General features: G+C 49.1%; 1 protein-coding gene across 1 annotated transcript in view; it reads left to right on the top strand.

Moving 5' to 3' along the window:
- The window catches only part of KDM3A (lysine demethylase 3A), a 334,933-nt gene that overhangs the window by 255,690 nt on the left and 63,149 nt on the right, over nucleotides 1-16,094 (top strand). Inside the window, 1 exon segment of the mRNA XM_030191048.1 lies at nucleotides 6,020-6,144. Coding sequence (XP_030046908.1) covers nucleotides 6,020-6,144 — 125 coding nt within the window.

Raw genomic sequence — 16,094 nt, 5'->3', positions numbered from 1 at the left:
CTCAGAGGATTTGCCCAACCTGTTAGTGCAGGCCATGGGCATTTTGAAGATTTCCTCTCCGGAGGACGTCTCTCCCTCAGCCCCTGTTGGCTCTGCCATTATGCTGGGGACGAAGCGCCCGCCTAGAACCTTCCACGTGCATGATGCCATGCACACCTTAATTTCGGCTCAATGGGATGTCCCGGAAGCGAGCCTTAAAGTGGCTAGGGCTATGTCCCGCCTCTATCCTTTGCCTGAAAGTGAACGTGAGGCCTATCTGTGGCCTACCGTGGATTCTTTAATCACTGTGGTGACTAAGAAAACGGCGTTGCCGGTGGAAGGTGGCACGGCCCTAAAGGACGCCCAAGACAGAAGATTGGAGGCGGCCTTAAGGTCGTCCTTTGAGGCGGCTGCTTTAAGTTTGCAGGCCTCAGTTTGCGGCTCCTATGTGGCCAGGGAGTGCCTGACTATGGTGCAGCGGGCTTCCCCCTCGGATCATTCCTTGAGGGCTGATTGGCCGGCCCTGGAATCGGGCTTAGCCTATTTGGCAGACTTGCTGTATGATGTCTTGAGGGCCTCAGCTAAAGGCATGGCTCAGACAATCTCTGCGCGGCGGTGGCTTTGGCTGAAGCATTGGTCTGCTGACCACGCCTCTAAATCCCGCCTGGCTAGATTGCCTTTTAAAGGCAAGCTGCTCTTTGGGGTCGAGCTGGACAAAATCGTGACCGATCTCGGCACGTCTAAGGGCAAGAAGTTACCAGAGGTCAGGGCTCGGGCTAGTACTCGCCCCGGTACCTCCAGAGGACGGTTTCAGGAAGCCCGTCGGTACCGCCCGGGCAGGTCGGGCTCCTCTGCCCCCTCTTCCTTCAAGAGGAACTTCTCCCCCAAGCAGCATTCCTTTCGCAGAGACCGCCGTCCCGGAGGTGCTCCCTCCGGTCCTCCCCCAGGGTCTCGTACCCAATGATGGGGCCTTGGTCCACGCCCCAGTGCAGATTGGAGAACGGCTGTCCTCGTTTCTGGGCGAGTGGACCGCAATAACTTCAGACGCTTGGGTGCTGGAAGTCATCAGAGACGGCTACAAGCTAGAGTTCTGCCGACCCTTAAGAGACGGGTTTGTCCTCTCTCCCTGCAAGTCTCCGGTCAAAGCTGTGGCAGTGCAGCAGACCTTGGACAATCTGATCCGCCTGGGTGCGGTCGTTCCGGTGCCAGAAAATCAGCTTGGCAAGGGGCGTTACTCCATTTACTTTGTGGTACCAAAGAAAGGAGGTTCTGTACGGCCTATACTCGACCTCAAAGGGGTCAATCGGGCCTTGAAAGTTCGGCACTTTCGCATGGAGACTCTCCGCTCTGTTATAGCGGCAGTGAAGGCAGGGGAGTACCTGGCATCCTTGGACATCAAGGAAGCGTACTTGCATATTCCCATCTGGCCTCCTCATCAACGCTTTCTGCGTTTTGCAGTACTGGGCCGACACTTCCAGTTCAGAGCCCTCCCGTTTGGGTTGGCTACTGCTCCGCGGACCTTCTCCAAAGTAATGGTGGTCATTGCGGCCTTCCTGAGGAAGGAAGGAAGGAGTACAAGTCCATCCTTATCTGGACGACTGGTTGATCCGAGCCCCCTCTTATGCAGAGTGCGGCAAAGCTGTGAACCGGGTGGTTGCTCTTTTGAGCTCCCTGGGATGGATCATCAACTGGGAGAAAAGCCAGCTGCGCCCAACTCAGTCCCTGGAGTATCTGGGAGTTCGATTCGACACCCAAGTGGGCAGAGTGTTCCTGCCAGACAATCGGATTGTCAAGCTTCAGGCTCAGGTGGACCAGTTCCTAGTAGCCTCTCCTCTTCGGGCTTGGGACTATGTGCAGCTGTTGGGCTCTATGACGGCCACGATGGAAGTAGTGCCCTGGGCCAGGGCTCATATGAGACCACTACAATTCTCTCTGCTGCAGCGCTGGACTCCGATGTCGGAGGATTATGCTGTGCGCCTTCCCTTGGACCCAGCAGTGCGCAAGGCGCTGAGCTGGTGGACGCAGACAGACAAGTTGTCTGCAGGAATGCCTCTGGTGACCCCGGAGTGGATTGTCGTCACGACGGACGCCTCTTTGTCGGGCTGGGGAGCCCACTGCTTGGGAAGGACAGCGCAGGGGCTCTGGTCTCCTGCAGAGGCAAAGTGGTCTATCAACCTCCTGGAACTCGGAGCCATTCGGTTGGCGCTTTTGGAGTTCATCCCGGTACTGGCGTTGAAGCCTGTACGGGTCCTGTCGGACAATGCCACGGCTGTGGCCTATGTCAACCGCCAGGGAGGTACCAAGAGCGCCCCTCTAGCCAAGGAGGCCATGAATCTATGCCAGTGGGCAGAAGCGAACCTGGAACAGCTGTCAGCGGCCCACATTGCCGGAGTCATGAATGTCAAGGCGGACTTTCTCAGTCGCCATACCTTGGAGCCCGGAGAGTGGCAGCTATCTGCTCAGGCGTTCTTGGACATCACGAAGCGCTGGGGCCAGCCGAGCCTAGATCTGATGGCGTCATTGGCCAATTGCCAAGTGCCGCGCTTTTTCAGCAGAGGACGGGACCCTCGATCCCTGGGAGTAGATGCTCTTCTCCAACAGTGGCCGACACAAGAGCTTCTCTGTGTTCCCGCCCTGGCCCATGTTGGGCAGGGTGCTAGACCGGGTTGCAAAGCATCCGGGCCGGATAATCCTGGTGGGTCCGGATTGGCCCAGACGTCCCTGGTATGCGGACTTGATCAGGCTCTCAGTCGACGATCCTCTGCGGCTGCCAGTGGAGCAGGGTCTGTTACATCAGGGTCCCGTGGTGATGGAGGATCCCTCCCCCTTTGGTCTTACGGCCTGGCTATTGAGCGGCAGCGTCTGAGGAAGAAGGGCTTCTCAGACAAGGTCATCGCCACTATGCTGAGAGCGAGGAAGCGCTCTACTTCTACTGCTTACGCCAGGGTTTGGCGTACCTTTGCAGCGTGGTGTGAAGTAGGCTCATTTTCTCCATTCACTGCTCCAATTTCTTCAGTGTTGGTATTCCTGCAAGAAGGTCTGGAGAAAGGCCTGTCGCTCAGTTCCCTTAAAGTCCAGGTAGCGGCCCTGGCTTGCTTCAGGGGCCGCCTGAAGGGTGCTTCCCTGGCTTCGCAGCCAGATGTGGTGCGTTTTCTCAAGGGAGTTAATCACCTGCGCCCTCCTCTGCACTCGGTGGTGCCTGCGTGGAATCTCAACCTGGTGCTAAGAGCCTTACAGAAGCCGCCTTTTGAACCCTTGTCGAGGGCATCTCTGAAAGACCTGACGTTGAAAGCAGTCTTTTTGGTGGCTATCACTTCAGCCAGAAGAGTTTCCGAGCTCCAGGCACTCTCATGTCGAGAGCCTTTTCTGCAGTTCACTGAGGCAGGAGTGACTATTCGCACAGTGCCTGCCTTCCTGCCCAAGATTGTTTCTCGCTTCCATATGAATCAGCAGCTCTGTCTCCCTTCCTTTCGTAGGGAGGACTACCCAGAGGAATACTCTGCTCTCAAATATCTGGATGTGAGACGAGTTATCATCAGATACTTGGAAGTGACCAATGATTTCCGGAAATCGGATCATCTGTTTGTCCTGTTTGCAGGTCCTCGTAAGGGTCTGCAGGCTGCTAAGCCTACAGTGGCAAGATGGGTCAAGGAAGCCATTGCAGCGGCTTATGTGGTCGCGGGGAAGGTGCCGCCTATCCAGCTGAAGGCTCACTCCACTAGAGCTCAGGCGGCCTCGATGGCAGAGGCCGGGTCCGTCTCCTTGGCAGAGATATGCAAGGCGGCAACTTGGGCATCGGCCCATACATTCTCCAAGCATTACCGCTTGACTGTGGCTGCTCGGGCGGAGGCCCGGTTTGGAGCTTCAGTGTTGAGGTCAGGGATTTCAATGTCCCGCCCTGGGTGAGTACTGCTTCGGTACATCCCACCAGTCTATGGATTGATCAGCATGATGATATGGAAGGTAAAATTATGTATCATACCTGATAATTTTCTTTCCATTAATCATAGCTGATCAATCCATAGCCCCTCCCAGATATCTGTACTGTTTATATTCTGGTTGAATTTTAGGTTCAAGTTTAGTCTTCAGTTACTTCAGGAGGACTTCGTGTTCAAGTTTTTTCACTTGGATTCTTCAAGAGTTGAGATGAGTTTGTGTTACAGTGAGCTGCTGCATTCCTCTCCCCTCCGTTTTACGGGGCTGGATTGAGACTTAAATTCTGCCGGCACTCCCTCCCGCTTCGTGCGGCTGTAGGGCAGCTTTGTACCCCTCCCGCTTCGGCGGTGTTAGGGTCAGTCAGCTCCTCCCGCGGTTGCGGTTGCAGGATAAGCCAGATCCCCCTGCATCGGCGGGGTGGTGTCCCTCCCCCGCTCCGCGGGGATGAGCTGGACGGATTCCCCTCCCCCACTTGTGTGGGGATGAGCTGGGTTAATTCCCCTCCCCCGTTTCGGCGGTGGTGAGCTGGGCAGAGTGTCCCTTTGTGGGTGTAATTCTCTAAGTGCTGAGTCCTGCGGATGGAGCTTTGATATCGACATACTGAGGAGTTTCCGGCAGCACATGACCACATATAGGGAGGCAAAAGTTTGCTCTCTATCTCCACCTGCTGGTAGATGGACACAACCCACCAGACTATGGATTGATCAGCTATGATTAATGGAAAGAAAATTATCAGGTATGATACATAATTTTACCTTATGAGACTGGGAGACTGGACATCCAAATGGCAGATGACGTTTAATGTGAGCAAATGCAAAGTGATGCATTTAGTAAAGAGGAACATGAATTATAGCTATGTGATGCAAGGTTCCATATTAGGAGTCTCACCACCCAGGAAAAGGATCTAGGTGTCATTGTTGTTCATACATTGAAACCCTCTGCTCAGTGTGTGGCGGCTAAGAAAGCAAATAGAATGTTAGGCATTATTAAAGGAATGGAAAACAAAAATGAATGTTATAATGCCTTTGTATCACTCCATAGTGCGACTGCACCTTCAATACTGTGTGCAGTTCTGATTACCGCATCTCAAAAAAGATACAGCGGAATTAGGGTACAGAGAAGGGTAACCAAAATGATAAAGGGGATGGGATGACTTCACTATGAGGAAAGGCTAAAGCGGCTAGGGCTGTTCAGCTTGGAGAAGAGATGGTTAAAGGGAGATATGATAGAGGTCTATAAAATACTGAGTGGAGTGGAACAGGTAGACGTGAATTTTTTGTTTACTCTTTCCAAAAATACTAGGACTAGGGGACACACAATGAAGCTAACTAAGTAAATTTAAAATAGACCAGATAACAATATTTCTTCACTCAACGTGTAATTAAGCTCTGGAATTTGTTGCCAGAGGATGTGGTAAAAGCCGTTAGCAGGGTTTAAAAAAGGGTTTGTTTAATTTCCTTTAAAACAAAAAAAAAATCCATAAGCCATTATTAAGATGGACTTGAGAAAATCCACAACTTATTTCTAGGATAAGCAGCATAAAATCTGTTTTACTGTTCTGGGTTCTTGCCAGGTATCTGTGACCTAATTGACCTCTGTTGGAAACAGGATATTGGGCTTGATTGACATTGGGTGATGACAGCACTTAACGTTCTTAATCCAGACATACTGGGCATACAGCAACAGTATCAGAAAGGAAAAAAAACACATAGCCTTCAGTTTAGGACGATGACCATTTCTATAGATGCTGAGTGAAGATGGGTTATAGAAGAGACATGTAAGCGTACAGCTTGGTCACTGATAGATGCATTTACATATCACTACAGCTTGGAAAAATGTCTTGAGAAGACCATGGTTTTGGTCAAGGTGTCTTAATCTGTTTGTGTAAAAGTTTAACCTCTCCTACCACTTGACTAGAAATATTCTGGTTGAGTAGACAAAAATCTGATACTTGAGAAGATTCATGTGGCAACACATACAAAATACTAGTTTGTTTTGGCACCATCCAGGATATGGCTAATTTAAAGGGGTTCTTTGTAGACAGGATAAAAGTTGAACAGCTGCAGTTCTGATCACTAATACATTTTTTTGTACTTTCTTCTAGCTTTATATGATGTTGGGGATGTTGTTCATTCTGTGAGAGGAAAGTGGGGAATAAAGGCAAACTGTCCTTGCTCTCATAAGCAGTTCAAAACCTCAAAGCCAGCTCCAAAGGAAGAAGCCAAACAGGTAAAGCTAATAGCAGACTCATGTGAAGTTAGCACATGAACTTAATTTGATAATATCCTATATAATAAAAAGCACCGCCAACGTTCTGAAGCTGACTGCGTGGCACTTAAACCTTGAGGTATTCGAGCTATCCATCTCATTAACTGACGTCAGTACTTCCTGGTACGTCACAAGCAGCTGTGACCAACCACAGGAAGCAGCACGAGACACATCAAGTCACCAACAGAACGGACTAAAATGAACAGCCCAACCCGTGTGCATGAAGTTCAGCGACAGACAGCCGGCATAAAAACTGCCGGTAACACCGGGAAAGCCGCCTCAGCGACAAAAAAACCCCTCCTCCCCGACAGACTCCCGAGTCGCCGTTAAACCTTCACCCCCCCCCCCCCCCCCCAAATACTCTCCTCCCTCCCGTGACGACTCGCCTCTGGACGAAGAGGAACCCACCCTCTCTCCCCCAGGTTCCAGGGTCGTCATCCCTCCATTACACCCTTTCACCCTTCCAGGAGCAGGTACCCTCCGTTACATCCTCCCACCCTTCCAGTACCAGGCACCCTCCTTTGGTGTTACGGCGGCCGGCAGCAGCTGAACAAAGCATGCAGGCTCCGCCCTTCTCACTCTCTCACAGCTCTGAACCCGCCCTTGCGGAAACAGGACATGAGAGAGAAAAGGGCAGAGTCTGCACGCTTTGGTCCGCTGCAGCCGGCCGCTGTAACACCGAAGAAGTAAGTGTGAAAATGAATTCCCCTCCCCCCCCCCCCACCACACACACACACACACACACGCTGACCCCCCTCCAAGCCCCCTGCCACATCATCACAGTTCTCAACAACCCTCAAAGCCACCCACCACTTTTTTCAAACTTTGCCAGCACCGGACATCCCCCAACCCCCCCCTCCCCCCTCAAAAACCAAAACACTTAAAAAAAAAAAAAAAAATCAACACACTAATATGAGCCAACAACAACACGGGCAAAACCCCACTCCACACATCAACAAATGCTGACCCCCCTCCAAGCCCCCAGCAACACCCTCTCACTTCACCACCCCCGGGCCCCCCCATCACAAACCCCCATCCACAAACACCCAGTCCCCCCCCCTTCTCTCAATTACACGCACACGCACTCTCCTCGTGACACACAGACACGCTAACACACACAAACTAGCTCTGTGACACACATGATCTTTCAGTCTCAAACATAGACACACAACCACCGCCCCCCTCCACCCCAAAACCCTGCAAAAAAACACTGATACACATATACACTGATGCGGAACATGCAGAGATGCACACTCACTCTCTGTCTCTATATATATCACCCCTGCAACAATAACCAACCACAAAGCCAATCGCCACTTCCTCCCACTTTGCCAGCACGGGACATCCCCCAACCCCCCCACCCAACACACCTCTCCCTGTAAAACCAAAACACTCTCAGTTCATCACCCCCGCCCCCTCCCCCTTTAAATTAAAAGACACACAATATCAAAAAAATTCAGACACTCACCCCATCCTCCCACTGCTCCCCACCCTCTCTCACTTACACACACACACATGAACTCTCTCTGTGACACACATGATCTTTCACTATCACACACAACCACTGCCCCCCTCCCCACCAACACCTCACTAAAAAATACTCACACACACATACACTGATGCAGCACATGGAGAGATGCACACTCACTCTCTCTCTCTATCACCCATGCAAACAAAACCACCCTCAAAGCCACCCGCAACATCATCCCACTTTGCAAGCACGAGACGCCCCCCCCCCCCCCAATAAAAAACAAAACCCTCTTAGATGAACACAACCTGCCCCCCACCCCCCTTTCACTGTGAGACACACACACAATACCACAAAAACACAGACACTCGGATCAGCCTCCCAATCCACCCCACCCTCTCTCACTTAATAACCACCCACAAATCCACACACCATTTCATCCCACTTTGACAGCAGGGGACATCCCCCAACACCCCCCCCCCCCCCCCCAAAAAAAAAAAAAAAACCCCAACAGCACCACACTAATACGAGCCAGCAACAACATGACCGAACCACCCACTCCACAACAAACGCTGACCCCCATCCAAGCACCCTGTCACACCCTCTCAGATCAACTTCCCCCCTCCTTTCACTCACACACACACACACACACACACACACAAGCAGGGGAGAGAGGGGAATCACTGGGTGGCTGGAGGAGGAGCAGGGGACAGAGGAGACTCACTGGGTGGCGAGAGGGGGGGCAGGGGAGAGAAGAGCATTGCTGGGATGCATACAGGTGGGGTCCAAGGAAAAAGGGTAATCGGTGGATGGCTGGAGGGGGAGCAGGGGAGAGAGGAGAATTGCTGGGAGGCTGGAGGGGGGGCAGGGGACAGAGCAGACACACTCGCACCCAGCAGTCTCACTCTCTGTCTGTCACACACACACACTCGCACATTCACTCTCTCACACACTCTCTCAAACATACACACTCCGACAAAAACCTTGCTAGCGCCCGTTTCATTTGTGTCAGAAACGGGCCTGATTTACTAGTGTCATATAAAACGCTATCTTTTTCAGCTAGTTTTCTATATACAACATAATTGCAATGTTTTGTTCTAAGTTTTGAATTGCAGAAGCCGTTTTGAGGTTAATTTTTTAAATGATTGTATATCAGGTGGCACATACCTGGGATGTAAAAATCCAGAGCCTTTGGATGACCAGGTGATTAAATTTGACTCCTGGTGTCTGCCAGAGCAGTGACAAATTTCCTGTTCATTACATTTAAAGAGGATTGTTACAAAACTCCTAGCTACCCGCCTGGGGCTAACCTTGCGGCCACTTAGTGGGTCTATCCTCAGCACAGCTCTGGTCCGCTTGCACCTGAGCATGTGTTCTACACTGGCACCTTCCTCTCACGAACTGGATCCCAACCATCCCTAGTGATTTCTAGGTTAACGGGGGCCACACTCCCAGTGGCCCCACAGTTCCTAGAAAGCACTCAGAGACCCATCACACAAACCACCAGGATTCTTAGTCAGTCCTGACAAAACAGAGTCAATAAACTAACAAAAAAAAGAAGTGTTTGTTGTCAGAAAAAATATTGAACAGTGAACTATAAAAACCAGATGGAACATAACAGGAAACTAAGGATCAATTATAAAATTATCTAAACATTTTATCACTACCTGGATAGTACTTGGAAAGTACAGGAAATATAGCTGCTCACAGGTTACAGCTCCCAAGGTATATATCAAATGTCTAACAGTAGTCGCAGTGTCACTATGCAGACTGAGAGTCCATGTGTTTCCTTACCTGACGATTGGCTGTTAAAGACCACGTGAGAGTACGGTGCCCAGGAGTCCTTGCGGAGGACTATTCAGGTGCTAGAGTTACTAGGGTTCTTTATAAACGACCCATCTTTGGTCTGCTCAACAATTGGAATTCATTGGAGCCTTGCTTGTTAACACAGTAGGTTTGCGCCTTTCTCCCAGGACTGAAAGAAGACAGTCTAGTCACGCTGGCTTCTCAGGTTTGAGCCTTGCAGCAGGTCATAGCTTGGCAGATGATGAGGTTGCTGGGCCACATGGCTTCTACAGTTTGTGACACCCATGACATGCCTTCACATGAGATCCACCCAATGAGCCCTAGCCTCTCAGTGGTGTCAGGCTACAGGAGATCTAGCAGATGTCATCCGAGTTTCTCCAGAGCTTGTCCAATCTCCTCTGGTGGACCATTCGATCCAGTTTGACTCTGGGACTACCATTCCAAATTCCTCAGCCTCAAAAGGTTCGATGGATGCATCTCTCCTAGGGTGGGGCACTCATGCAGATGGGCTTCACACTCAAGGAGCCTGGTCCCTCCAGGGAACAAGTCGTCAGATCAATCTTCTGGAGCCCCAGGTGATCTGGAATGCTCTAAAGGCTTTTTTGACTGTTCAACCAAATTGTACTCATTCAAACAGACAATCAGGTTGCAATATATTATACCAACAAGCAGGGGCACTGGATCATGCTGTCTGTGTCAGGAGGCAGTCCAAATGTGGTGCTGGGCTCACCAACATGGCATGTTCCTGTGGGCCATTTATCTGGCGGGCAAAAGCAGTCTGGCTGACAGGCTGAGCAGGGTTATGCAACCACATGAGTGGTCTTTCAACATGGGAGTTGTCCACGAGATCTTCTGAGTGTGGGGCACCCCCTTGGTGGATTTCTTTACCACTCCTCTGAATCACAAAGTCCCTCAGTTCTGTTCCAGACTGCAGGCTCACAGCAGTCTAGCGTCAAATGCCTTCCTCCTGCATTGGGGGACAGGTCTTCTGTATGTGTATCCTCCCATTCCTCTTGTGGGGAACACTTTGCTGAAACTCAAGCAAGACTGTGGGACCGTGATGTTGATCACATCTTACTGGCCAAGGCGGATCTGGTTCCTCCTTCTTCTGACCCTCACAGCCTGAATGTTGAGATCCTAGAATTTGCTTCTTTGGGTCTGTCAGAGGGCATCTTCCAGGTCTTGTTGGCTTCCAGGAAAGATTCCACTAAAAGGTGTTATTACTCTTTTAAATGGAGAAGGTTTGCTGTCTGGTGTGAGGACAAGGCTCTAGATCCTATTTCCTGCCCTACACAGACCCTGCTTGAATACCTTTTATACCTCTCTGACCAACTCTGTAAGGGTTCACCTCGGTGCAATTAGTGCTGCTTATCATCATGTAGAAGGTAAGCCCATCTCTGGACAGGCTCTAGTTGTTCGCTTCATGAGAGGTTTGCTTTGGTCAAAGCCCCCTGTCAAACCTCCACCTCTGTCATGGGACCTCAACTCAATGTCATCCTCACCTTGCTGATGAAGGCTCCTTTTGAGCCATTGACTTCCTGCCATCTGAATTACTTGACCTGGAAAGTCATTTTCTTGGTGGCTGTTACTTCAGCTCATAGAGTCAGTGAGCTTCAGTCACTAGTAATGGATGCAACTTATACTAAGTTTCATCACAACAGAGTAGTCCTCTGCATGCACTCTACCTAAGGTCATGTTGGAGTTCCATCTGAAGCAGTCAATTGTCTTGCCAACATTGTTTCCCCGACCTCATGCCCATCCTGGCAGGAGTACCTTGTACACCTTGGACTGCAAGCGAACATTGGCCTATTACATTGAGTGGACAAGGCCCTACAGACAGTCTGCCCAACGTTTTGTTTCTTTTGATCCCAACAGGATGGGGGTCACCATTGGGAAACGCTCAACCTCTAATTGGCTGGCAGATTGCATTTCTTTCACTTATGACCAGGCTGGGCTGTCCATAGAGGGTCATGTCAAGGCTCACAATGTTAATGCCGCATCAGTAGCCCACTTGAGATTAGCCTCCATTTAAGAAATTTTCAATGTCTTCAGTCACATCTCATTACTGCCTGGAGCAGCATACTCGATGCGACAGTTGCTTCGGGCAGACAGTATTGTAGAATCTCTTTGTGGAGGAGAAGAAGAGTGAGAGGCAGAAAAGAGCTAAAAAGGAATGATCAATAGCAGGTGTAGTGAGAGAAAAGACAGGAGAGAGGAGAAAAAACATGGACTGCAGCCGCTTGAAGGAGAATTAGTAGACAGACAGGAAAGCAGAGAAGAGAAATTGGAACCAGCAAGATGGAAAAATAAAATGTCCAGACAACAAAGGTAGAAACAAAGCATTTTATTTTGAATGTTTTAAATGGAATGTTAGCTTTTGGAAATGTGCCTAGCAAATGTCTTTGTATTGTGTTCAGTAGAAAAGGACATGCATTTCTATTTTATGTCCCCAGTGTTGCATTAATGCCAAGTTTAACTTCTTGGGGTTCCTATTCAAGTCTTGTCTAAAAATTTTTATTTCTAATTTGTGATTCCTTGTTCTGTAGTTGGTGAGGGTCTGTTGGTGTGATAGTAATGGCAGGTGGGAAAGCGGAGCAGATGCAGAAAGGAGAGGGAATCGAGGAGGGGGGGCCCTCCTTTATTTTCTGATCTGGGCTCAAGCAGGTCTAACACCAGTCCTGACCCTTGCTGTATAGCTGGTGAGGATCCCCAAGCATCCCCAGCTAAGGACCACCTCCAAAGACAGCCAGAACTCTCTTCTACCAAGCTCTGCAGTTGGCAACAGCATCCTTGAACCATCGACAACTAAGCATGTGTGGGGTATAGGCATCAGTGGCTTAGGGTCATTGCTGCTGCCTGCCATGCTTGGTAAAAGAGATTCTGGCCACCTTCAGAGAAAGTCTTGAGCTGACAGAGCTTGGGGATCCTTATTAGCTAAAGTATATATATTTTGAGGTGGGAGTAGGGCGGGGCAGAGAAAATTTTATGCCCACCCAAAACTGGCTGTCTGGCTACACCAGTGGTATCAAGGAGCACACTGGTGTCCTTGAAGATCATCAAGCTTTGTGCTTGGGCAGAAGATCATCTCTCTTGATGATTTTGGCTGTTAATATTGCAGGAGTGGACAATGTTCAAGTAGACTTTCTCAGCAAACATCAGTTGGACCTAAAAAACTGGGAACTGTCTAGCAGCTTTTCACCTTATAGTGGAATCGTGGCAGTATAACAGTATGTTAAGTGTCCGCTTTTCTTCAGTCACAGAAAGGATGTTCAGGCTGGATGCACTGGTTCAGTCCTGACCTTTGTGTCAGTTTCTGCATGTTTTTCCCCTTTAGTTTCTTGTAGCTTGGTAGTGCATTCCTGATGACGCTAATAGCTCTGGATTGGTCTCCTTGTCCTTGGTATGCAGATCTCATGTATCTATGAGTGGGTTCTCTGGTACTTTTTACTGAGAGAACTGGGCCTTTTTCCTCAGGGTCCTGTGCTTACGGAATATCTGTATCCCTTTTTGGCTTATGGCTTGGCCTTTGAAAGGTGTTGTCTGAAAAGAAAGGGTTTTTCAGCATTTGCTGCTATGCTGAGAATCCACACATCTACTATAGTAAAACGCACCTCCAACATTCTGAAACTGACTCTGTGGCTTCACTGAAGGGTTCGTAACGGTGTCATGTCTTTCTCTCCTGCGCCCTCGCGTCTAACGTCGAGGCAGGACTAACTAGGGAACGAACTCGAGACAGCCAGGGCTTTCAATAATGGGGGCAGGAGATACAGGACAATCGCTGGGTGGCTAGAGGGGGGGCAGGGGAGAGAGGAGAATCGATGGCTGGCTGGAGGGGGAGGTAGGGGACACAGGAGAATCACTGGATGGCTCGGGGGGGGGGGCAGGGGATAGAGGCAAATTGCTGGGTGGCTGGAGGGGGGCAGGGGAGACAGGAGAATCGCTGGGTGACTGGTGGGGGGGCCAGGGCACAGAGAAGAATTGCTGGGTGGCTGGAGGGGGGAACAGAGGACAATCGCACACTCTCTCTCTCTCTCACAGACACTCGCACCCAGTCTCACTCTCTGTCACAGAAGCACACTTGCGCGGTCCTGCAAACCACGCGGGGGGGGGACAGGCGGGGGATCCTGAGACCAGAGGGGAGGGGATCCTCAGACCAGGAGGGAGGGGGTCCTCAGACCACAGAGGGAGGGGGGAGGTATATCTGTGACACACACATTCTCTCATACACACTCACAGTTAGTGTCTTTTTCTCTCTCTCACTCTCACACAGTCTCTCACACTATGTCTCACACTGTATCACATTCACTCTCTATGTGCCACACAGTCACTCTCGGTCTCTCACACTCTCTCTGTCTCACACATACTCTCTCTCTCACACACACACTCTCACACACACAGTGTATCTGTGTAAAACACACTCTCTCACACTCACTTTGTCTCACATACGCACTCGCACACACTCATTCAAACACACTCATTCTCACACACACACACACACTCTCTCTCTCTCTGTCACAGACACACTCGCACCCAGAATCACTCTCTCTCTGTCACACACAAACACACTCGCACATTCACTTTCTCTCTCTCTCACAGTCACTCTCACACAAACTCTCTCCCAGGAAAACCTTGCTAGTGCCCGTTTCATTTCTGTCAGAAACGGGCCTTATTTACTAGTAGCTTAATAAAGTAGATGTGAAGCTAGAGGAAGGTTTGCCTCAATTCACTTAAGATACAGGTGATGACTTTTGTTACAGGGGGAAAATTGGTAGATACTGTTTTGCCACCCAACCAGAAGTAGTTTGCTTTTTGCGAATGGTCATGCAAATTTGTCCTACCCTCAGAATTGCCATTATTCAGTGGGCTAAGCATCCTTTTAAGACTCTCCACTAGACTTCCTTGAAAGACCTATTTAGTTTTTTTCTTGTTGCTATTGTAGCTATAGGCACTTTCCTGAAGTGATCACTGTCTTTTTAGCCAGACTTGATTATGTATGGTAATATTTTTGACAGAAAAGAAGAAATCTGTTTCATTTGAATCAGGTGGTTTCTCTTCCTTCTTTGCAGAAGTGTTCCATAGGAGGACTAGGTATCTCTGCATAAACTGGATATTCTCTGGATGCTCGTCTTATCTGGATGTCACTAGTTCTTTTCGCAAATCAGATCATCTGTTTTTACTTTTTAGTGGCCTGTATAGGGGGTAAGTGGCCTCTAAGTCATTTCTGGCACATTTGGGCTGCAAAAACCCAAAGGGGTAAAGTACTTCTCTGAATGAAAGAAGTGTAGGTCTTGGGAGTGATTGTATATAATGATTTTAAGATGGCCGAACAAGTAGAAAAGATAACAGCAAGAGCAAGAATGATGCTTGGATGCCTAGGGAAAGGAGTGGCTAGCAGGTAAAATGTGGTATTAATGCCTTTGTATAAGACTCTGAGATCTCATTTAGAGTACTACTGTGCATAATTCTTGAGGCTGAGCTTCAAAAAGATAAAAACATGATGGAGTTGGACAAGAGGGTTGTTACTAAAATGGTCTGTGGTGTTTGTCGTAAAGCATATAGGACATTTTTGACTCTCACTTCTCCTTGAAGGGCGTTCTAGGCATCCACTACCCTCTCTGTGAGTAAGTATTTCCTGACATTATTCCTAAGTCTACCTCCCTGCAACCTCCATTCATGTTCTCTAGTTGTTCTGCCCCTACATCTGTGGAAGAGATTTGTCTGTCTGCTAATTCAAAAATGCATGGAATAGATATAGGGGTATATATCTAAGTAGAAAGGATGGAAACACAGTATGGCTGTTGAGATGTTACATTAGACAAGAATAATGGGAACTAAGACTGATGCTGGACAGACTTCTACGGTCTGTGACCTGCAAATGACAAAAGACAAATGAAGCTTCACCAATTACAGTGTTATAAGTTACTTTGTCACGTGCTGCGAGTGAGAGTTCTGTTCAGCTCAGTGAGGAGGGGACGACATTTTGACTGGTAAGTTGAATACTGTCAGCAATACTTGGTGATGATATATTGTTATATCCAAAACTCTATCATGTTTGGGTGCCTATGTGGTTGGCAAGGTGGAGACTTGACAACCAGTGTTTAAACATGGATAGCTGGAGCCTGCACAGAGTGGTGGGCAAGGCTCTGACTGCCTTGTTAGACTGGATGGACTGTGCAGGTCTTTATCTGCCATCATTTACTGTATTACAGTGATAAGTTCAGAATAATCTGTTACATAGTAATGTAGTAGATGACAGCAGAGAAAGACCTGTACGGTCCATCCAGTCTGCCCAACAAGATAAACCCTTCATATGTATACCTGACCTTGATTTGTATCTGCCATTTTCAGGGCACAGACCGTAGAAGTCTGCCCTGCCTCCCAGCCACCGGTGCTGCCACCCAATCTCTGCTAAGCTTCTGGGGATCTATTCCTTATGAACATGATTCCTTTATGTTTATCCCACACATTTTTTTAATTCCATTACCGTTTTCATCTCCACCACCTCTCGCGGGAGGGCATTCCAAGTATCCACCACTCTCTCCGTGAAAAAATACTTCCTGACATTTTTCTTGAGTCTTCCCCCCATATTACCCTTGTTTCTCCTGTCCGCCAGGGTATACATGTTGATTCACGACAC

The sequence above is a fragment of the Microcaecilia unicolor genome, chromosome 2 (assembly GCF_901765095.1).
Source record: "Microcaecilia unicolor chromosome 2, aMicUni1.1, whole genome shotgun sequence".
Taxonomy (NCBI): domain Eukaryota; kingdom Metazoa; phylum Chordata; class Amphibia; order Gymnophiona; family Siphonopidae; genus Microcaecilia; species Microcaecilia unicolor.
The sequence above is the reverse complement of the archived record's forward strand: the minus strand, read 5'-3'. Positions and strand labels throughout refer to the sequence as shown.